General features: G+C 41.8%; 2 protein-coding genes across 3 annotated transcripts; both read right to left on the bottom strand.

The window, feature by feature from the left end:
* Positions 1-7017: 7017 nt before the first annotated feature.
* Positions 7018-7308, bottom strand: LOC139029355 (cortexin-1-like). Its single transcript, XM_070449091.1, has one exon. The coding sequence runs from the start codon at positions 7306-7308 to the stop codon at positions 7018-7020; it is 291 nt and encodes a 96-aa protein (XP_070305192.1).
* A 9262-nt stretch (positions 7309-16570) lies between these two features.
* Positions 16571-22003, bottom strand: LOC111979397 (mitochondrial import inner membrane translocase subunit TIM44). 2 transcript variants are annotated; one of them, XR_011481599.1, is made up of 14 exons: positions 21903-21979; positions 21471-21575; positions 21161-21334; positions 20789-20869; positions 20304-20453; positions 19822-19955; positions 19586-19671; positions 19176-19268; positions 18845-18969; positions 18576-18626; positions 18276-18365; positions 17978-18088; positions 16705-17104; positions 16571-16667 (listed from the first exon to the last, which is right to left on the bottom strand). XR_011481599.1 is itself a non-coding variant. In XM_024009908.3 (13 exons), the coding sequence occupies exons 1-13, from the start codon at positions 21954-21956 to the stop codon at positions 16985-16987; spliced, it is 1374 nt and encodes a 457-aa protein (XP_023865676.1). In that variant the 5' UTR covers positions 21957-22003; the 3' UTR covers positions 16571-16984. The 2 variants fall into 2 exon arrangements, 1 of the variants encoding a protein (XP_023865676.1); XM_024009908.3 differs by having other exon boundaries at positions 16571-17104; positions 21903-22003.
* Between the last annotated feature and the right edge of the window lie 947 nt (positions 22004-22950).

Here is a 22950-nt window from a genome sequence, read left to right as displayed (position 1 = left end):
ACACACGTACACATGGCTTTCGATATGTGGTAGTGGAGTAGGGGCCTGAGGACACACACTTAGTGTGTTGTGAAATATGTTGTAAATGTATTGTAATGTTTTTTAAAAATTGTATAACTGCCTTAATTTTTCCGGAACCCAGGAAGATTGGCTGCTGCAATGGGGATCCATAATAAATATAAATAACTATTGTTTAGCAGATTCCACATTCTCCCACATTCCATTTTCTTATGCTGCACCTGTACATCTGATCCATGACTATGACAGTGGGCAGGCAAGAGGATTCAGCTGGCTAATGGCTTATAGATCTAAAGATGAAAACATGTGGAGCAAATGGTCTTGTATACCCCTTTTATACCAATGCCTGTATTTTGGTTACATGGTCTGTGAAAATGCAAGAATCATGACTAAGTCTTAAGGTGGCTTTTCATTTAAATTTTTTTTGTTTGTTTTACCCCTTACCCTTTTCAGATATACCAAAAAGCTGGTCTAAAAAAGCAGGCATGGTAAATTAGTGGAATGTTGGTCTGTGTATGAAAGGCATATCAGAACCTCTACGGGATCGGTGTCCCGCTCACGGGACTGTTGAGATAACGTGCGCTAATGTGATTAGCATGAGGTTGTAAGTAGAAAGAAAATTTCCCAAGACAGACATATCTGATATGGGCAGAAAGCTTAAATTCTTGTTAATCTAACTGCACTGTCCAATTTACAGTAGCTATTATAGTGAAAGAATATCATGCTATTGTTTGAGGAGAATGCACAGTTATGAACTTGAAAATGTATTAATTAACCAATTAGGCACATTTGGGCAGTCTTGATACAACATTTTGAACAGAAATACAATGGTTCATTGGATCAGTCTAAAACTTTACACATACACTGTTGCCATTTAGTGGTCAAAATCTAAATTGTGCCTAGATTCTTAAGTCATATATTGGCCTTTCTCTTGCATTTCAAAGATGAAGCACACAAAAAATACACTAAAAAATTGGTGTTTTGTCCGTAGTAGTGTCTTTTAACAGATCTAATGTGTTAGATTCTCCTACATTAATTGAACATTTCCACAAACTTCAAAGTGTTTGATTTCAAATGGTATGAAGATTATGCATATCCTTGCTTCAGGTCCTGAGCTAAAGGTAACTAGATGTGAGTATGTCATTTTAGGCAAAAAAAAATTAAAAAAAGGGTCTGATCCTTATTAATAGTAGTTGGTGGCATAAGGGGTGAGTAACACCCAAACAATGGAATACTGAGAGAAACATGTTGCGAACWACTCATTTTTTTCTAGTTTTCAAATATGCACATTCTTCTCTTCTCCCCTGCAACTCCTCCCTGGGTCCTTAGTGTACAAGAGAAAGTAGTGCACTATGTTTTCTGTCAATATACCTTGCAAAAGAATGGTTAATAAACTACTCTAAGGGGGCCCTATACATCTGTGATTTCCCCCCCCCAGAATACTGTTTTATAGTTTCCCATATTCTCTTTTCTCAGTTTTATTTTTCCTGGTTTTAGATTTGTTTTGATTTTCACTCTCAAAATTACAATTGTTCAAAGAGAAACAACGAAATTGGATGTTCTGAGTGCATGTTAATGCTTAAATCACATCCGAAGATAAACATTTTTTTTTAGGTCTGGAAGAAAACGAACAAATGTAGATTTCTTTGTGTAATTCCCCTTTAATTGTGCATCTATTCAGTGAGGAATGTGCCGGTCTAACGATGGTTCTGTCTGCTGCTGCACATTTCATGGCAAAGTTAGCAAACAACAAATAATAGATACAAATTATGTACTTATAATATACTTCTGCCAGGTAAGACTACTTTGTAGTTAAAATTTAATTGAGAAGGTTTTAGTGAAAGTATTTCTGTCAACCCACGACAGTTATCACATTAACATCAACACGAAGTGATAGACAAACACGCGCACCACACAGACAGACAGGAGCAGTATTGCTAGAAATTAATTGCCATTTATTGTGTTAGATTTGGCTTTTTAAGCTAATAGTGTCTAACTAGGGGTGGGATAATGTCAATTTTGCGTTGATTAAATAGTAGTTATGCACATATTTTCACTTATTTTTATGGGGAATACATATTGAAATATTTATTTTCTAAGCATGTCAGCCATGCAAAATGTTTAAAGGTTACTGTTCAAGACTTCTGTATTATTTTATACAGTGTGTCAATGCTTTGGTCTGCGGTAGTGAATGAAGAGCCCCATTGGCGTTGTGCCTACGAGGTTACTACATTGTTAGAACCCACTGTGGCATAATCTGCATCGGTAATTGCTTGCCTAATGAGATGGGAGGTGTGGCTGTTATTCAGAGCATCCTATTGGGCTCCCTTCAACTGGAAGCAATTAGCATGCAATTTTAATTTGGTTATAACTATTTTTCATATTACAATAGCAGCATGTGTCACTGGTAACACACCATTCATTTACATTGTTTAAGGTGTAATTACAAAGGGCCAATGGATATACCTTCACAGAGGCCCATTGTTGATTGTTGTAGGTCAGTCACTCACTAGGAGGTGGAATTGCAGGATAGATATTCGAATTACGTTCCTGGAGTTTGCAGTGTGTACACCAATTTACCTGATAATTGTACTAGAAATGTCATGAGTCAGGGCAGAGAGTTTTTCCTGGTCACGTCACATGATGTTTATATGCCAACGTCATCATCACATGTAATGAGTTCATGGGTTTCTGTTTGTCTGTTTGCATTCCCACAAAACAATGCTGGTGATGCCACAAACTACGAAGGACTGGCACAGAATGGAGCTGTAAGTACCCCAGATTACCAGAAGAGGTCCTCGGTTAGCAGAAATAGAAAAGACTACCAGCTCTGAACTCATTGTCCACCTCTAGAAATTGTCCTGACTTGACACAAGAGGATAAGACAAGACTAATGCTTGCTACTTAGCAAGTTAATATCATTCCTATTGGGACCAATTTATTAAGATAAAATACATAAAATCTAACAATCAAGCTGTTCACTAATCATGGTACCATATAGGTGGAGGTAGAGGCTGCTTACAAGCATCAGTTCCATACAGTATCTTATCTGAGGGTGATCTGTCTCTCTGGGAGCGCTGATCCTCATGAATTAGCTGGCAGTGTCTCTTTATGAGGCACCTATAGATTATTCAATAGATTACGTTTGCTTTAAATCTCACTGCTACTGATAGAGAACAACAGAGGGGACAACCTGTTCTAAACGGAAATCAGAAATGTCATGGGGGCTTGGTGTGTGTGTGTGTGTGTGTGTGTGTGTGTGTGTGTGTGTGTGTGTGTGTGTGTGTGTGTGTGTGTGTGTGTGTGTGTGTGTGTGTGTGCAAAGAGGATTAAATAGAAATGACTGTAAAATGAAAGGTTTTATATAATTATAGGAATGCTTATTGAGAAAACGACAGTAGATTCAACATCTACTCTTCAAGCAAACATAAATGGTACATAATGCCAAGTCTATATGACAATCAGTATCAAGATGATGTACCTTCCAACTATCTGGCAACTTAGATGACAACAGTGTATTGAAAAAAATACTACAGAAAAAGCCTCTCGTGTTCTGAAAGACAATGCTGGCCACTATATCGTTCACCAAGGCTAGGCTAAACAAAGAGAAAGAGGATGACGAGTGATGACGTTGATAGACATGACATTTCATGAACACAATAACCAATAGACATACAGAACATGCTGTCATAAAGCCCCCACTTACAGACAGTATAACCTATGGCTTAACGGTACAGGGGAAATAAAAAAACTAATCTCAATGTTCACAGATTGGCACGGTAACAASACATTGGATGACATCAATAGTAGTCCGTGTATCAGTTCCTGTGAACCATGTATTAACCTGAAGAACAGCGAATGTTTGTGGAATAGTTGCATCTATTTTCATGATATGCAAGGAGATAGACAGGCCATACACCACTAGGGCCAAGACTAAATACGAAACCGCGCTAAAGCACGCTTCACATTTAAAGGTAATTTCCAATTAAGCCGACTTCTGCAACGTTTATGGGATCTCCACAAATGCGGTAACACTTCCCTTAAAAGCCAGGTGTATAACAAACGAGTAACAAGCAGTGAAATCTCAGCTTTTTTCTTAGTATCCTCTCTCTGAGTGACTTTCATGTCTAACATGGCTACAGACTACCTCTGTCCATCAGCTGAATTTTATTCCATCAAAGATTTCCCTCTCAGAAATAAGGGTCACTGTTTCTCGGAGTCCTGCAATCCATAAATGACTGATGCCAGGGGTCACAATTACATGGATCAAGAAGTGGACAGATGTTCTGCTCTTTCCTGTCCCGGGCTACATCCCAAATGGCACCCTATTCACGGTATAGTGTTGTCGCTCTAGACCAGTGGTTCCCAACCAGGGCTACCAGGACTCAAGGGGGTATTTGAGAAGACTCATGAGACCATAGGCCTACTGGTAAAATGCACGTGAGGGGATACTCCGGGCAGAATTCACTTGGTGGTACAGTAACCGGAAAAGGTTGGGAACCAGACAGGTTGTCTCCCGTAATGTTTCAATGTTCCATCTTGCGCCTCACGTCCACCACATGCATCAAACTATTTGCATTCTGGAGGAAGTCATTCATTGTCAAAGGATCAGTCCGCAACACTATGTTGGGGGTTCCGCACTAAGCTGCACATGTTCAATATTTTCCACTTGTGCTTTACCATGCGGTGGTACAAACTGAAGTACACACACAGACTCCAACTAACTACAGTAGCTTTTAGCTAGTTGAAAAGCCAAGTACATTTGCGTCAAGTACAGAAAATGCGGGTTACACAGCTAGCAAAACAAAACGCATATGCATCTGGCGGACATTGGGCATTAAAGCCTAAATCATAGTCCAATCATAGTCCATTGCTTGAGAATTTGAAAAGTATGAAAGCCAAAGGTCCAATACTCTAGAACACTGCTGTGCCTACGCATTCATGTTTTGGACTATGATAGACGCTTAACACATCTGTATGAAATAAGGTATAGCATAGAGGAACTACATCACTGCCTACATCCCTGCCTGCATCTCTGGTTGCATCACTGCCTGCGTCACTGCCTACATCTCTGGTTGCATCACTGCCTGCGTCACTGCCTACATCACTGCCTACATCTCTGTTTGCATCACTGTCTACGTCACTGTCTACGTCACTGCCTACATCACTGCCTACATCACTGCCTACAGTACATCACTGCCTACACCACTGCCTTATCTGCTTCTTGGCCACAACCCCTGGCATAATAAGTAGCTAGCAAGATGGAGATCAGAGGTTATTTTTAAAGAGTGCAGATCACACTCTTTAAAAACCCCTCCAAAGGTTTTGCCTGCAAACTTTGGTTTTGAGTCACGACTTCTGGCACGTCTGCCTCGTGATTTGATGGGAGAGTTGTCTGTCTGAAGATGACCCATCTCTTATCAAAGTTACCAAGAGAGTCATATCTACCAGACCCTAGTTACTGTTGTCGCCTAGTGTCATATCTACCAGACCCTAGTTACTGTTGTCACCTAGGGTCACATCTACCAGACCATAGTCACTGTTGTCACGTAGTGTCATATCTACCAGACCCTAGTTACTGTTGTTCCCTAGGGTCATAGTCTACAGACCTAGTCACTGTGTCACCTAGGTCTATCTACAGACCCTAGTCTGTTTCACCTAGGGTCATATCTACGACACCAGTCACTGTTGTCACTAGTGTCATATCTACAGCACCGTTACTGTCTGTCACTAGTGTATATCTACCAGACCTAGTCACTGTTGTCACCTAGGGTCATATCTACCAGACCCTAGTTACTGTTGTCGTCTGTGTCATATCTACCAGACCTAGTTACTGTTGTCACTTAGGGTCACATCTACAGACCCTAGTTACTGTTGTCACCTAGTGTCATATCTACCAGACCCTAGTCATGTTGTCACCTAGGGTCATATCTACCAGACCCTAGTTACTGTTGTCACCTAGTGTCATATCTACCAGACCTAGTCACTGTTGTCACCTAGGGTCATATCTACCAGACTAGTTACTGTTGTCACCTAGGGTCATATCTCCAGACTAGTCACTGTTGTCACCTAGGGTCATATCTACCAGACCCTAGTTACTGTTGTCACCTAGTGTATATCTATCAGACCTAGTTACTGTTGTCACCTAGGGTCATATTCTACCAGGCCTAGTCACTGTTGTCACTATTATTGGAAATAGGATTGCATTGATTTGAGACTCAGTCCTTCCCACAAGCTGCTTCACAAAAGTCCACTTCTTCTTCCCAAACCATCTGAGCCAGAGAGACCCTAGACTTTGGAATGGTCTGCCAGAGGAGTGCAGGCTTGCAGATTCAGTGCCTGCTGATAAAATGACTGCTGAAGATACACGTTCATAAAGATGTTTTTAATGTAGGATTACAATGTATGATTTTATTGAGCTGTTTTAAGTAATTCTCCTTCCTCCTGTCTTTGTTTCTTTGTTAGTACTTTTATTTTATTTTATTATTCGTGACCTGTATTGAAAAGCGCTATATAAATAAAGGTATTATTATATTATTATTATGAAGCAGACTATCTAATACTGCATTCAAATAGGCTACTCATGATGACAGGACCAAACCGGATGTAATTGTTTTCAATGAGACAGGGACAGCAATTTCCATCCACGTGTTCTCCCTCTCTAGCTACAGGTGTAGGATCTTAATTTGACCCAGTTTGCTGCAGCAGGAAAATAATCCTGCAGCAACAGAAAATGTGAATTATTATGTGGATTATAATCAATATTTTTGTAGGGGTTGATACATTTTTCGTAAAGGAAATGTCAAACTTCAGAAGCATTTTTAAACCTCAAATACACTACAAGTTCTCCTGCAACAGGGTGATCAAATTAAGATCCTACATATGTAGCTACTTTTTTTGGTCTCATCCAAGTCCGTCCGAAAGTTAGGGCAACATCCCCCTTGAACCTGCTTCAGGGTCCCAAAACTCTCCACATCCCTCTTCTTCTCCCAAACCCTCCTACACCAGGGCGTAGTCAAACTGGCCCCTCTCCAACGGGTCCCTGGGGTCGTTGGTCCAGGAGGTGGCAGTCATACTGTTGTAGGGGTCCAGCAGGATGCGGATGCAGCGTACTATCAGGAAGAGCAGGAGGAGCAGCAGGAGGCCCACGAAGCACAGGGCCATACACTGTTCCACGTGGCCTGCTACAGGCAGCAGCCCCGTGCCTGAGGGGCCCCTGGGGAAACTTGCTGGGGTCGGGGACAACAGTTCATAGTGTTCATAGTCCAGCCAGGAGGGCACATCACTCATCTTGGAGTTGGAGTGTCAGAAATGTGACCTACACTGAAAAATGTCCTTTGGTGTTGAGATTGTTTTGTTTTCGAATTAAGGTAGAAAACAGAGTTTGGGCATGAAAACAGTTTGGGTATCGGTCATCATCTAAAAGGTTCCTTTGTGTGGAGTGGATGTGGGTATTTGGGTGTCAATTCAGTTCACCCTTTGGCCGCATAGGCAACAACAGTGATAGAAGMCAAACAGGGATGACATGATGATAAGCAGTCCTATGGATTCATGAACACTTCAGTAAACCAATAACAGACAAGTTGGAACAGGCTCACTGGGGCTTAATTCATTTTCAAGGACTCGTCGTGTTCTGGTGTCCATGTGGGATGGTAACAGCCAAGGGACACAGCCCTGTACGGTACATACAAGCTGAATGTGACAGTTGTACCAAAGTCTTCCCCGCGTACCACTTACTATTGCACTGACAACTGTAGACTCTCTAACCTGTCAAATCTACTTCTTTAAGCAATGGTCCAACTATGCCTTGTGAATAATGTGAATAATTAGAAACAGGAGGCGGGGTGAGGGGGATACATTTAACTGAGTGGTTGAAGAGGAATTGTGGATCAATGACCTAGTATATAGTGCTTGTATGTTCAAAGGTTCACAGCTTAATAAGCTTCAGGTCAGGGTAAGTGGAGTGAGAGATTTTCTTAAGAAGCTTGGCTCTGTGGGCCAATATAACAAGAGAGAGAGTATTTCTTATCCCCAAACTAATAATAACATTATAACCGACTCATAAAGTCCATTGATATTTCTGACTGGGCTCACCAAWAAGTTAGAAGTACTGTAACACAGGAAATGTCTGTATTGTATTGCTATTAATTCTTCTCCTTGGGTCAGTAGTTAAAACGCCTGGTTGGTTATTGCCAGAAAGATGATTGAAGAGTGATTGCAAGGTCTAATTGACAGGTCAGCTTGAACAGGAATAGAGTAGTCAGAGGCATCTCTTCACTGTTGGGCTGAATAATTGCTCSTCTCTGTTGGGGATGCCATAGTCATTCATCATTCGCTCCAACGGTGCTGTGTGTCTCCATTTGGAACTCTTCAGCGGACAACCTGAAAGAACAAGCAACCGAGTCAAACAAAACACTACAGTCAATCAGTGCCCAGCATGAAGTGAACAACTTGAGGAGCTTGGTTTATTCTACTGTATAAAGGCTTGATTTAAAGTAATGTTCAGACTTCAGATAACACAAACAAACGTCTGCAAGTCCAACACTTCTGTGTATTTCACCTCGGAGAATGAACTCAAACATTTGTCTCAAACACTTCAGACTGACGTAAGAAAGTCAGCAACAGAATGTGCATAGGACTAAACACTGATCCCAGGGAATCCTTGTGATGCCAAGAACTCAGTCTTGTTCAGAAAAGACAATCCATTTGAATGGGTGATGAGAGCTTAGCAGGAGCAGCTCACTCTGCAGTCTGCTATGTCTATTCCATGAGGCTTCTCATCCTCTCCGGCTCCTCACAAAGACAAGCTAATAGCCTGCATGGGCTCAGGACAGGCTGAAAGCTTTAATGGAGACTGGATCAAATAAGGAGATGATACCCTGGTCCTGTCATTTATCAAACAGCTGCAGCTTATAGGGTTGGACAGTTGAGAAAACCAAAATAAAACGCTTGATCAACATTGAGTGCTTAAATTCAACATATCAGACTCCGTGGTGAATGACTACAGGGCAAAGAAARGGTGATAGGAAATCTCAATCCTGAACAGTAATGGGCCGAGGGAAGTTCTATTGACTTCTATTAACTTGAAAACAGGACCGAAAAGTAAAGAAAATATGTAAGGAAATATTAATGCAAAAAAAAATGTAAGCGCAGGGGTGTGAAGAAAAAAGAACAGAGCACAACCATGAATGTTTGGAATAACCACATTAAAATGATTGTCTTGAAAAGCAAACAAATACAGCTTCCGCCCTCTTCTGGTTCCGAAGCATTAGATCAATCATTTAGGTGGCTGTCCAGATGTGCTCTTGAACACACCAAGACTCAGAGCCATGGTCACAGCAGCATCACAGAGCCATGGTCACAGCAGCATCACAGAGCCATGGTCACAGCAGCATCACAGAGCCATGGTCACAGCAGCATCACAAAGCCATGGTCACAGCAGCATCACAGAGCCATGGTCACAGCAGCATCACCAAAGCCATGTCGCAGCGGAGCGAGCATCACAGAAGCCATGGTCACAGCAGCATCACAAAAGCCACAATGCGTCACAGCAGGCATCACAGAGCCATGGTCACAGCAGCATCACAGAGCCATGGTCACGTAGCAGTCACAGAGCCATGGTCACAGCAGCATCACAGAAGCCATGGTCACAGCAGCATCACAGAGCCATGGTCACAGCAGGCATCACAGAGGCCATGGGTTACAGCAGCATCACAGAGCCATGGTCACAGCAGCATCACAGAGCCATGGTCACAGCAGCATCACAGAGCCATGGTCATGGTAGCATCACAGAGCCATGGTCACAGCAGCATCACAGAGCCATGGTTACAGCAGCATCACAAAGCCATGGTCACAGCAGCATCACAGAGCCATGGTCACAGCAGCATCACAGAGCCATGGTCATGAATACAGATGATAGAAGGCTACAAATCCACTAAACTGATCCTGGGCCAGACTGGGACCAGAAATCGTCCCTGGCATTTCTAACACACAGGCCCAATTTTTTCCCCTGAGGCCCCTATTATTAGCCCAATAATGATAATTTACCTAAAAAAACAAGTTAGATAGGATTGCTCTGCTAAAAATGGACCAGCCCATCTAGCATTTGCCCGAAATGCCAGATGGCCAGTCTGCCCCTGAGCTGATCTTTAAGTTATTACATGTGCTGATGTGAATCACATACTGTAAAAACACTTCACATGTCAGTAGCTTTGGCCAAGGCTTTACATTTTCTCAAATTTAAATTCCATAGGCAGTGGCAGCTATATGTTTTTTTGTCTGAACCAAAATGTTTATATTGTATGGTAGTTTACAGAATTGTGACCTAAATTAAATAGTAGCCTAAACGAAATATAACTTATAAAAGATTAGTTGGCACAAAAACACGTGGACATTTACAACTTGAAAAGGGTGTTTTCAGCCATAGACACCCATTATTTGCATGCAAAACGAATCAAAGTATTCAATACAATTTCATCCCTATATCGTCAGCATCTGCATTTCATTAAACTTCTATAAAGTGGACAAAGTCTCTCAGAACACTGAATAACTGACGACAATTGAACTGTTGAATTGATTGACTTCGGTTTCGTGAAGTCTCTTGGTCGCGGCGGATGCGCAAGTCTTCTGGTCCACTTGACTGGAATCCCTTGTGAAGTCGTGTATTCAGCACCACGGTCAGCGCTCCTTTTATCACCGCACTTGCTCGCGGTGTCCTATATGTTCGCGCGCAGTCTATCCAAGGGCCAGCCTCTCCACGCGTTAAACCCCTACCCCACTCATTCCCTCCCATCTCATCCACTTTCTCAACAGCTAGTACATAGGTACATAAGTAAAGGTAGACCCTTATGTGCAGATGCGCTTAATTTAATATGACCTTGATTCTCACAGCAGGAAAATAATCCTGCAGCAACAGGACATGTTAATTATTATGTGGATTATAATTAGTGGACATTTTTGTAGGGGTTGAGATCAAAAGGTCGGTGGAGATCATTGTTCATATGATTGCATAAAGTGCCTCGGGCTAAAAGGCCCTCTCTTATGTAAAATGAATGACCAGGCCTATGAGTGACACTCAACGGCCAGCAGGACCCCTCTCGCACCAATGCTCTGCCAGTATAGCCTACCACACGAGAATAATGCCATAAAAATGGTTCATTTACAATTCAGGAAGCACTTACATAAGCTCTTTACTTGAAATGTAGCACAATGAAGCTCTTTACTTGAAATGTAGCACAATGAAGCTCTTTACTTGAAATGTAGCATAATGAAAGATGCCAAAACCCCATGACTTTGATTTGAAAGATCTAAAAACATTCAAAAGCTCAACTGTCCTTTTTAGTATATAGACTAAAAATGGTCCTTATTATTCCCTCACCTTTCAAACTTCTGTTAAGCCTATTTGATATTTGAGGGACAACTTGGTTGATCGGAAAGTATATATTTTGTTAAACTTCTTATGGCTGCAATCCCGTTAACGGGATGATATGACAACAGCCAGTGAAAGTGCAGGGCGCCAAATTCAAACAACAGAAATCTCATAATTAAAATTCCTCAAACATACATGTATCTTATACCATTTTAAAGGTAATCTTGTTGTTAATCCCACCAAAGTGTCCGATTTCAAATTTACAGCGAAAGCACCACAAACTATTATGTTAGGTCACCGCAAAATCACAGAAAAACACAGCTATTTTTCCAGCCAAAGACAGGAGTCACAAAAAGCAGAAATAGAGATAAAATGAATCACTAACCTTTGATGATCTTCATCAGATGACACTCATAGGACTTCATGTTACACAATACATATATGTTTTGTTCGATTAAGTTCATATTTATATCCAAAAACCTCAGTTTACATTGGCACCATGTTCAAAAATGCCTCCAAAATATCCGGAGAAATTGCAGAGAGCCACGTCAAATAACATAAATACTCATTATAAACTTTGATGAAAGATACATGTTTTACATAGAATTAAAGATACACTTGTTCTTAATGCAACCGCTGTGTCAGATTTCAAAAATCTTTACGGCAAAAGCACAATATTCAATAATCTGAGAACAGCATTCAGCCACAAAAGTAAGCCATACAGTTACCCGCCAAATTGTGCAGTCAACAAAACTCATAAAAAGCATTATAAATCTTCACTTACCTTTGCTGATCTTCATCGGAATGCACTCCCAGGACTCCCACAAGAAATGTTTGTTTTGTTCGGTAATGTCCATCATTTATGTCCAAGTAGCTACTTTTGTTAGCGCGTTTAGTACAAATCAAATCAAATCAAGTTTATTTTATATAGCCCTTCGTACATCAGCTAATATCTCAAAGTGCTGTACAGAAAMCCAGCCTAAAACCCCAAACAGCAAGCAATGCAGGTGTAGAAGCACGGCGGCTAGGAAAAACTCCCTAGAAAGGCCAAAACCTAGGAAGAAACCTAGAGAGGAACCAGGCTATGAGGGGTGGCCAGTCCTCTTCTGGCTGTGCGGGGTGGAGATTATAACAGAACATGGCCAAGATGTTCAAATGTTCATAAATGACCAGCATGGTCAAATAATAATCAGGAGTAAATGTCAGTTGGCTTTTCATAGCCGATCATTAAGAGTATCTCTACCGCTCCTGCGGTCTCTAGAGAGTTGAAAACAGCAGGTCTGGGACAGGTAGCACGTCCGGTGGACAGGTCAGGGTTCCATAGCCGCAGGCAGAACAGTTGAAACTGGAACAGCAGCAAGGCCAGGTGGACTGGGGACAGCAAGGAGTCATCATGCCCGGTAGTCCTGACGCATGGTCCTAGGGCTCAGGTCCTCCGAGAGAGAGAAAGAAAGAGAGAAGGAGAGAATTAGAGAGAGCATACTTAAATTCACACAGGACACCGGATAAGACAGGAGAAGTACTCCAGATATAACCAACTGACCCTAGCACCACGACACATAAACTACTGCAGCATAAAAATCTGTCTCTTATACACATCTAGATGTGTATAAGAGACAGGAATCATCATGCCCGGTAGTCCTGACGCATGGTCCTAGGGCTCAGGTCCTCCGAGAGAGAGAAAGAAAGAGAGAAGGAGAGAATTAGAGAGAGCATACTTAAATTCACACAGGACACCGGATAAGACAGGAGAAGTACTCCAGATATAACCAACTGACCCTAGCACCACGACACATAAACTACTGCAGCATAAATACTGGAGGCTGAGACAGGAGGGGTCAGGAGACACTGTGGCCCCATCCGATGATACCCCCGGACAAGGCCAAACAGGAAGGATATAGTACACATATCCAAGTATATCCAAGTACACATATCCAAACGCTCATGCAGGTCCAGGCGAACGTCGGACGAAAACKTCAAAAAGTTATATTACAGGTCGAATAAACTTGTCAAACTAAGTATAAAATCAATCTTTAGGATGTTGTTATCATAAATATTCAATAACGTTCCAACCGGAGAATTYTTTTGTGTCTATAGAAGTAATGGAACGCAAATCGATATCATGTGGAATGCGCATGACCAGGACCTGGCTCTCTGCCAGACCACTGACTCAAACAGCTCCCATCCGGCTCAACATCACAGTAGAAGCTTCATTCAACGTTCTACAGACTGTTGACATCTAGTGGAAGCCGTAGGAAGTGCAAACAGATCCATATCCTACAGTGTTTTCAATAGGCGATGTGTTGAATACCGACCAACCTCAGATTTCTCACTTCCTGGTTGGATTTCTTCTCAGGTTTTTGCCTGCCATATGAGTTCTGTTATACTCACAGACATAATTCAAACAGTTCTAGAMACTTCAGAGTGTTTTCTATCCAATACTACTAATAATATGCATATATTAGCAACTATGACTGAGGAGCAGGCCGTTTACTCTGGGCACCTCTGTGCACCTTTCATCCAAGCTACTCAATACTGCCCCTGCAGCCATAAGAAGTTAAGTTACAGAAAAGTTAAGTAAACATCTGAGCAGAGGAATCTGACCAAAGGCTATGAGGGATGGCAGTCAGGACCAKGGACAGCACCTAACCACCTAACCATTGAAGAAAGTAGACAGCGCCCACCTAATTAGGACCATGGGCAGTGCCCAAGCCATCGGGTCAATGGGCAGAACCTAACCATAACCAATCAGGACCATGAACAGCAGCTAAATAGAGAGAGAGCTAGACAGCACTTGCCAAAAAGAAAACATYCCTATTGATTCCCACGTCTGSGACCTGTTGGATTGGAGGGTTAGGGCTAGGGCCATTCCACCCCAGAAATGTCTGGGAACTTGCAGGTGCCTTGGTGGAAGAGTSGGGTAACAKCTCACAGCAAGAACAGGAAAATCTGGTGCAGTCCATGAGGAGATGCACTGCAGTACTTAATGCAGCTGGTGGCCACACCAGATACTGACTGTTACTTTTGATCGCCCCCCTTTGTTCAGGAACACATTATTCAATTTCTGTTAGTCACATGTCTGTGGAACTAGTTCAGTTTATGTCTCAGTTGTTGAATCTTGTTATGTTCATACAAATATTTACACATGTTGAGTTTGCTGAAAATAAACGCAGTTGACAGTGAGAGGACGTTTCTTTTTTTGCCGAGTTTGTGTGTAATGCATTGCAACGATAGACTATTATTATACCCTTAAAGACTGAACTTTGTGAATGACGGCCAATGAAAAACAGGGACAAAGCTTCAGCATCATACAGCATTCTTTATTCATGGCAGAAGTAAAACACATTGTTTTATGTCATTGTTAAAAACCAACAACAAAAATGGGAAAAATACAAACATTTATTTTGGTCGACTCAAATTAAGTGGATGAATGTAAACTAATTTGATACTCTCGCAGTTGAATCCTAACTTGAGATCCACGCGTGTACCTCAATTTCCACAAATCTCCCATAAACATGAATTAATGTTTGCATGAGCCAGAGTTGAACATGAGTGTCTCAAGTTAGGATTCAACCAAGAGTGGAATCAGGTGATTTTACACTAAAAACCCTGGTCTTAAATAAGCTGTGTAATACGAGGTTTCTGCCACTACAAGGGCTGATCACTTCAACATCCTGTGAGCTTCTAGGAGTTGCCCCATCCCCTGTTCCAGGATCAGATATATTTATACCCCATAAAGGTTACGTATAGGATTGGGCATAGGGACCTAATGGTTACATATATGACTGGACGTAGGGAAATCTGATTCTAGGCCTTCAAATTGACCTCATCTGTCAACAGCTAAACCTGAAAAATCTGGTTAATATAGTTAGAAACAGATCTATAGTCAGTTAGAAACTAACCTTGTGTCAACACATTCATGGTCAAAGTTGTTCCATAAAAACTCCAAGTCCTATATCCTTTCATTTACAAGCCATATTTAACCATACTTTATACAATGTGGTCATTGTTTTGTAGAATAGTCCATCTCAGAGCATTACATGTACATGCTATTTATATAGACGGCTGAAATATGATTGTCCATTTCAAAATGCTTTCTTCATGCTAGAACCAACCAACTCTTCACATCATAATGCCGGTCATTGTTCTGTAACGTTAAACACAATGAATCAAACACTGAAATCAGTTAGCTACAACCAACCAGAAGCACTTCAGAAATATCCATTTGAGTTAGAATTATGGATACAAAAATAATCATTTCAATTACCAGTATTCTGGTTTCCTGATGTGAAAACCTTGTAATACAGTCAAACAAACTTATGTAATAAATAAAAAAATCTCAAAAACAGCCATAAAAAGTAGGAATGTAGCTGTTGCTGGCAGCCATCTTCTGTACTGTACCCTGTACGTACATGTGGAGGTATTGACAACATAAGTGCAAAAGGTGAAATGGCAATTATTCAGCTGAAGTAGTAGTGGCCTTATGACAAACCTGACTGTGGTGCCAGCCTAGCTTGCTAAGAAGCAGTGTTTGACATATTCATTTAAAATACGCTAAGTTTCTTCTTGTTGAAGACTCATGACAGGATGGAGCTTTAACCATAAATAGGCTTAAATATGACTATATGACTATTCGAAGGATCCCTCTGCTCCAAAACAGGCAACCAGCATGAAAGAGCATGGACTCTTCCACTGGGAGAGATGGAGAAAGAGAAAGATAGAGAGAAAGATAGAGAGATAGAGATGGAGAGAGAGATATAGAGAGAGAGAGAGATGGAGAGAGAGAGAGACACAGGCGCTTTGTTTTTGGAGTCACTTGGTGAAAACAAACTGTCCTTTTACATCGAGACCTCCTCCTCTGTCCGGAAAACACACTGTTCTGTTCCCAGGACCACACACTCACACACTCCAGTGTGCTTCTCTAGAGTGGCACGCTGCCACGTCCTGTGCATGTCCTACTGACGGGCTGTGTGATGTTGCGGTGTATACTGGGTTGTGTGTGTGTGTGTATGTATACTGGGTTGTGTGCGTGAGTGTGTGTGTGTATGTACACTGGGTTTGTGGCAACGTGAGGTGGTGTGTGGTGTGTGTGTATATGTGTGTATACTGGGTGTGTGTGTGTGTTGTGTGTATGTATATACTGGGTTGTGTTGTGTGTGTATATGTGTGTATATGTGTGTATACTGGTTGTGTGTGTGTGTATATGTATACTGGGTTGTGTGCGTGAGTGTGTGTGTGTATGTTACTGGGTTGTGTGCGTGAGTGTGTGTGTGTGTGTATACTGGGTTGTGTGCGTGAGTGTGTGTGTGTGTGTATACTGGGTTAGTGTGCGTGAGTGTGTGTGTGTGTGTGTGTGTGTGTGTGTGTGTGTGTGTGTGGTGTGTGTGTTTATACTGGGTTGTGTGCATGTGTGTGTGTGTGTGTGTGTGTGTATATACTGGGTTGTGTGCATGTGTGTGTGTGTGTGTATACTGGGTTGTGTGCATGTATATATACACTCAGTGTGTGTGTGTGTTGTGTGTGTGTGTACTGGGTTGTGTGTGTATGTATACATGGGTTGAGTGTGTGTCCCTCTGTCTCTTCTCCTTCCCTGGTCTCTCAGAGAGCCTGCTCAGTGCTGGAGGCAGAGATGTCCAGTAGTCTCCAGGCAGCTTTGGGGTCGAGCTCCTCCTGGTCCCGACACAGAGCCCATACGTACATCATCCTCAACACCTTCTCCTGGGGGGGGGGGGGGGGGGGGGTTAGGGAGAGAGAAGGAAAGGTTGGAGGAACAAGAGATATCACCAAGAGTAGGCGAGAGGAAGAAGAGACAAAGAAGACAGGCCAATGGTTAGAAGAACGGGAAAAAAATATCAAGGTTAAGGGAAGCAGGAATGGGCTAGAAGAAACAGGGCTAGAAGAAACAGGGCTAGAAAGAGGTCTAGGGAAGTAGGACAAAAGATACCATCTGTATAAAAGCCTGTTAGATTTAGATTTAAAATCCTGCTAAATTTAATTTGAGATTCTGGTAAACTCTGGATGTTTCCTTTCATGTGTTCTACCAATTATTATTATTTGATTATTCTCCATGGCAACCTATTGATAAAAAATGAATTAAAGGTTATTTCTCAGTTTTCAGTTGGCTTTTGTGGAGACCAGGGATATTTGTGCGTTTTTGACCAAATGTAAGTCATAACAAATACTTATTTAAATGCTATAAGTTTCCTATTGTTATATGTAAATACAAGTAATGTGTATGTAGAGGTAACTTTCTTCACCATTTTTTTTTTACCATGTTGTAATATGTGATTAGCCTCCCAGTTGGTGTAACTGTAATGTTCATTCTCCTGAGAGGAATTACGGTGTGTTATTTTTCTCTTATTGTAAATTGTGTATAGAGACTGCTGACATGACTGTTTACTGTAATAGTCTTTGACCAGAGTGCAGTCCGGTATCCGTCTACTCCCAGTGGCTAACCACATATTAGAGAGTATCAGACTGCATATTACCATCAAAGGCTAGAGAGATGGACAGGTTAAGGAGCAAAATGACCCAGGATAGAGAGAGATGGGTAGAATAGATAACACAGAGGTTGTAACCATGGTAACTCACTGGATCCCCTTCCACCAGGTCTCCCTTGGGACTACGAATCACCATGACCACCTGGGCCTGGAACGTGATGATCAGCACAGGGCCTTGATCCATGAGCTTCCCCATCGCCAACTGAGAGAGAGAATAAGAGAAGGAATGAAGGAATGGCAGAGAGGGAGCTGGGGAAGGAAATTATGTTAAACCTGAAATAATGACAATCAGCTGGCTACCAAAATGTTGGTGACCGACTTGTACATGTAGCTCAAACAGAGTAATGACGTGGCCTGGTTGGGCTTGACAGACACATTAATGTACTTACATCTATGTTGTCTATATCTAGGACCTTGGACTGGAACATTAGACCCAGGGCCCTGGCCTGTTGGATAGGGTGGGCCAGCTGACTGTATGTCTGAGGACAGAGAGAGACGAGGGTCAAAAGGAAGGAAGAACGCCATGAAAGTATTTTTCACCCTGATAGTGATAAGAAAATCTAATAAAAACTATATTTCTGAGAAAAGAAAGCATGCCAAGTAAACCCTTTTGTACATACACTACTTGTTACAGACATCAGTAAACATAGAAAATAGGAATAGAGTGCAGCCTGTATAAAACTACTTACAGCTTCATAACACCAGTCCTTCAGGACCTCCAGCTCTCCACGGATCATAGCCTGCACAACACAGCCACATAGGTGCATTCCTAAATATTAGTTACTGCAGAGCTGTACAGTTCCCTTATCACAAAGCTAACCAACATATATTCAATTCTAGTGATTTATGGATTACACTTCTGGTGAGCATTTCAAAAGCTCCAAGTGCTCATGACTAACAATTCAAAACAACAAAAACATTGATTAAAAAAAGTGCTTGAAAGTGTTAGTGCCCTTACCTCTAGGATGTTGGGGATGATGTCCTTCTCACACTGTTTGAGAAAGGAGTCCTTGTCGAAGCTGGGGTCTGCCTTTAAGATCTCGGTCAGCACCTGAGACATCTCAGTCTTCGAGAAGAGACCACCTGCCAACCAAATAACAAGGATTTGATGTAAAAATAGTGGAAACCCATGTAGTCCAACCATCCATCAGAACATCTGAAGAAAAAGAGGGTAGTCACTTTGTGGCTATTGACATACCAGACAATATAACAGAGAAAGTATTGTGCACACCCAGTAATCCCCTCAGAGTGATTAAACCGGGACATCATTTAAAAGAGAGGTTGTTTACCTAGTAGATCGGTGACTCTGTCGGTCACGGCTCGAGATGCTCTGACAAGGGCGTTGTCACTCTCGTCATATTTCATTTTCATCTCAAAGAACCCTGAGGAGTGAGAAGAGGTACTTTAAGAAATGCTGAACTGCAAATATCACAAAGACTTCTAGACTCTGGGACCCTCCACAGAAAATCAAATAAGATACAATGTAAAAGAAAGTGTTTCTTGATCAGGAAAAATCCCATCTCTGAAAGTCTTGACATCGAGATATAAGTATAACACCGAAAACTTTGCCTCCACTTTGCCCATATAATGAATATAGTGCCACCTGTTGACTGGCCAGTGAAGTGCACACAACCATGAATGTGACCTATGATTACATCACTCTCATGTTATCTGATGAAATACAGTAACATTCTCTTACTGTTGAAAACCATATTGTTGTCCTTGAAGTCCTTCCACTGTGCGTACCACTTAGAATCCTTGTGCAGAACAACACCTATGTCCTCTCTGTAAATCAAAATAGACAATTTATATCAATTGGTTGTATTTCCTAATAGTTTCAAGCATGGCTGAATGGACACACATAGCATTGTTGGCGAATGGGAAAATGTATCTGTTAACCATGTCATGGTTATGAACAAGTAAAAAGGGACATACTCATTGGCCTCAAAGACACGGTTGTCACTCTCCCCTCCCTTGAAGGAGAATTCACTTCTCTTCCTGAGTTGAGAAGGAGCCCTATAGGTACCATCGTCTACCACATCAATCTCTCTCTTCACTGACTCCATTCCCTGTACACACACAGAGGGAGGGGGAAAAGGTGATCAGTATATCAGTAAAATTATTCCATAGAATTAATGACGTTTGACTCATTTTCAGCCTCCATTTGATGCTTCAATGTTTCTTAAAAAGTCCTTCCAACAGCTGGTATTTACCCCAAAACAACTGGTTACAACTGCTACATTCTTATGCTTATTTAAAATCATTCAACACAATTAATGATACATAGTAATCATGTAAATAAGCCCATTTTTAAGCAGGAACTGGGTAAATAGCAGACAAAATAATAAAATAATAAAGCGTAACCAATTTCCTTCAATGGAGAGTTGTGTTACTTATTTTAAGTGCCAGTCTCTGACCTGTGAGATGGCCCTGAAGGCGCTGGTCGCTCCCAGCTTCTCTCCTCCCTTGGACACAGACTCAGCAGATTGCCTGGCCGTCTTGGCTGCCTCCTCCACCCCCTCCTTGATYTTCTTCCCCAGGTCTGTACGGGTCACTTCCTCAAAGCCCTGGACAGACAGACATGGACCACAACAAGTTATAATGACTTTACTACAGGCAGATTAGTGGCAAGCTACTATAAATAACAGTTCCACATAAATGTCATCTTTGGGTTAGAACTGATATAGAAGTGAAGTTTAACTCATAAGCTGTCCAATACCTCAGCTGAAATAAAATTTTTATAAGAGAAATATAAAAACAGATTTACACCATTGATGGGCTAAAAGGAGTACATAAGGATTAAACATTTGCATTTAGGATTCATTCTGAGGGTTTACTTCAACTGATAATGTCAATGACCTTTGTTCCATGCATCATTTTCAAGAGTGTTACAATGACTCACCTCCTTCACAGTCTCTGACAGAGTCCCCAGGGTCTTCTTGAACACCTCAGAGGTCTTTACCGTCTCTGATTCAATTGTTTTCTGGCAGAAAGAAACGGTTGACATTGATGAGACGTCACATTAGTCAAGCATCAAGTGTGCATGACATCACAAGTGTTTGTTCGGAACACAGATGAAAGTCAACTTGCCACCAACCCTAGTCCTGGACGGCATGTGCAGGCTTTTGTTCCAGCACAGCACTGACCATTAACCTTATCATCAAGACCTTCACTAGTTGAAGGTTAGTACTGGGCTGAAACAAGTCTGCACAACCAAGGTGAGTGACCATGGGCTTAAAGGGACATTACACTCCAAAATCAAATTTGAACTTACAAATTTCCTCCGAGCCTGTTGCAGGGCATCCGACTCCTCCAGCCTCTTGGCCTCCTCTCTAAACTTCTTGATGTTCTCCTTCATCTCCTTGTCCTTCCCAAACTCCTGCCTCAGGTTCTCCACAAACCCCCCGAAGAAGCCTTTACGACTAGGTCGTTCTGACGCATACCGCACCTGAGAGAAAGATGGCACTTAAAATATAAGTGAATGACAGAATATTAACAGTTGGTGTATTGGCTAGTTAGCTACCACCAGATCCATCACTATTCGAAGGTCAACTAGGATAATGCGTTGGATAATGCATAGCTACCTGCACAGGGACAGCCGGAGACCAACCAATTCTGTAGGCATCTCCTCTACTGAATGAGGAGAAGACAGCACGGGATGGCAGGAGTAGAAGACGTCTTCCGACCAGCTGAAGAGAATTACAACATGGGCTATAACCAAACATTCCTATTGAAGCTATTACAATACATATCTACCTGTTCTAGCGTTATGGTGTAAAAAAATTGAAATAATAGGCTATGAAGAATGCCTGATATGTTTAGCTAGCTAGAATGTTCATGAACACCGACCGGGGGGGGGGGGCTATGGCCCATTTCATAACTGTCATCACATAATAAAATGTCACGTTATTCAAGAAATATCGTCGAATGTTAAATACTGAGCTGTAAAACAAAGCAGTCAATATCCATCGATTGCCAGTGCAAGCAAGGGAGAGTTAAACTAAAACAAATCTCACCTCATAGCACCGACACACGGAGGCTGCCATCTTGATCTTGAATACATGGGGCATTGGGCAATGAATGGAGGAACGTCTAACGCCCCACCCCGCAGACTGTCGACCAATCGCGTTCAGGTTGTTATGCTGCGTCACGCGGTTGCTAAAACTAATCGTCACGAAATCCCTTTTTAAAGTCAGGGTATGAGTCAGGAAACGTGCCTATTTTCCTCGAAAGTGCGTAATGTCACGATTCAAAAGCTATACAATATTACAGATAGCAAGTGTTAAATTGCCACACACAATGTTGTCGAACATTTGCTAAAAACCTGTATGCTACCCAGCCAGCATAGATGTTATCTGCATATGAGAGTTTTTATCACATCACGGAAAATATTTGTAATGTTGTACTTCTTGTTGACGAAATTCATGCTAATGTTGGGTTGTTGAGCTAGCGCCCAATTGACTCCCATTCACTCCTTGAAGGAGCTGGGGCAACGTACACAATGGGCGTTAATACGATTCTAATGGAGTTTCCCATCTCCTTAAAAGTGTCTCTGATGGAGCACGTGCAACTCCGCTGCAGCTGACCTCCTGACGGATCCAATGGGTGGAGACTAATTTGAGGAGGTGAGTGTGTGTCCTTCTGCAGTCAAGTGCCTGCCCTAGCATCAGTAAGGAGAGGTCTGCAACCTGGTCTCTGAGCATTTTGTATTTCTGTATGATATGTTACGTTTTGTATTAATTTCTGGATGTCCATCATCCATTTCGTATGATATGTTACAAATTGCAATTTGTACAATATGTTATGAATTTGCCAAATATTCAATGTTTTTTATTTATTTAACCAGGTAAGTTGACTGAGAACACATTCTCATTTACAGCAACAGAATGGGGAATAGTTACAGGGGAGAGAAGGGATGAATGAGACAATTGTAAACTGGGGATGATTAGGTGGCCGTGATGGTATGAAGGCCAGATTGGGAATTTAGCCAGGACACCAGGGTTAACACCACTACTCTTATGATAAGTGCCATTGGATCTTTAGTGACCACAGAGAGTCAGGACA

This window comes from Salvelinus sp. IW2-2015, linkage group LG19, assembly GCF_002910315.2.
Source record: "Salvelinus sp. IW2-2015 linkage group LG19, ASM291031v2, whole genome shotgun sequence".
Taxonomy (NCBI): Eukaryota; Metazoa; Chordata; class Actinopteri; order Salmoniformes; family Salmonidae; genus Salvelinus; species Salvelinus sp. IW2-2015.
Note: the sequence above shows the minus strand (reverse complement) of the source record. Positions and strands in the feature narration are given on the sequence as shown.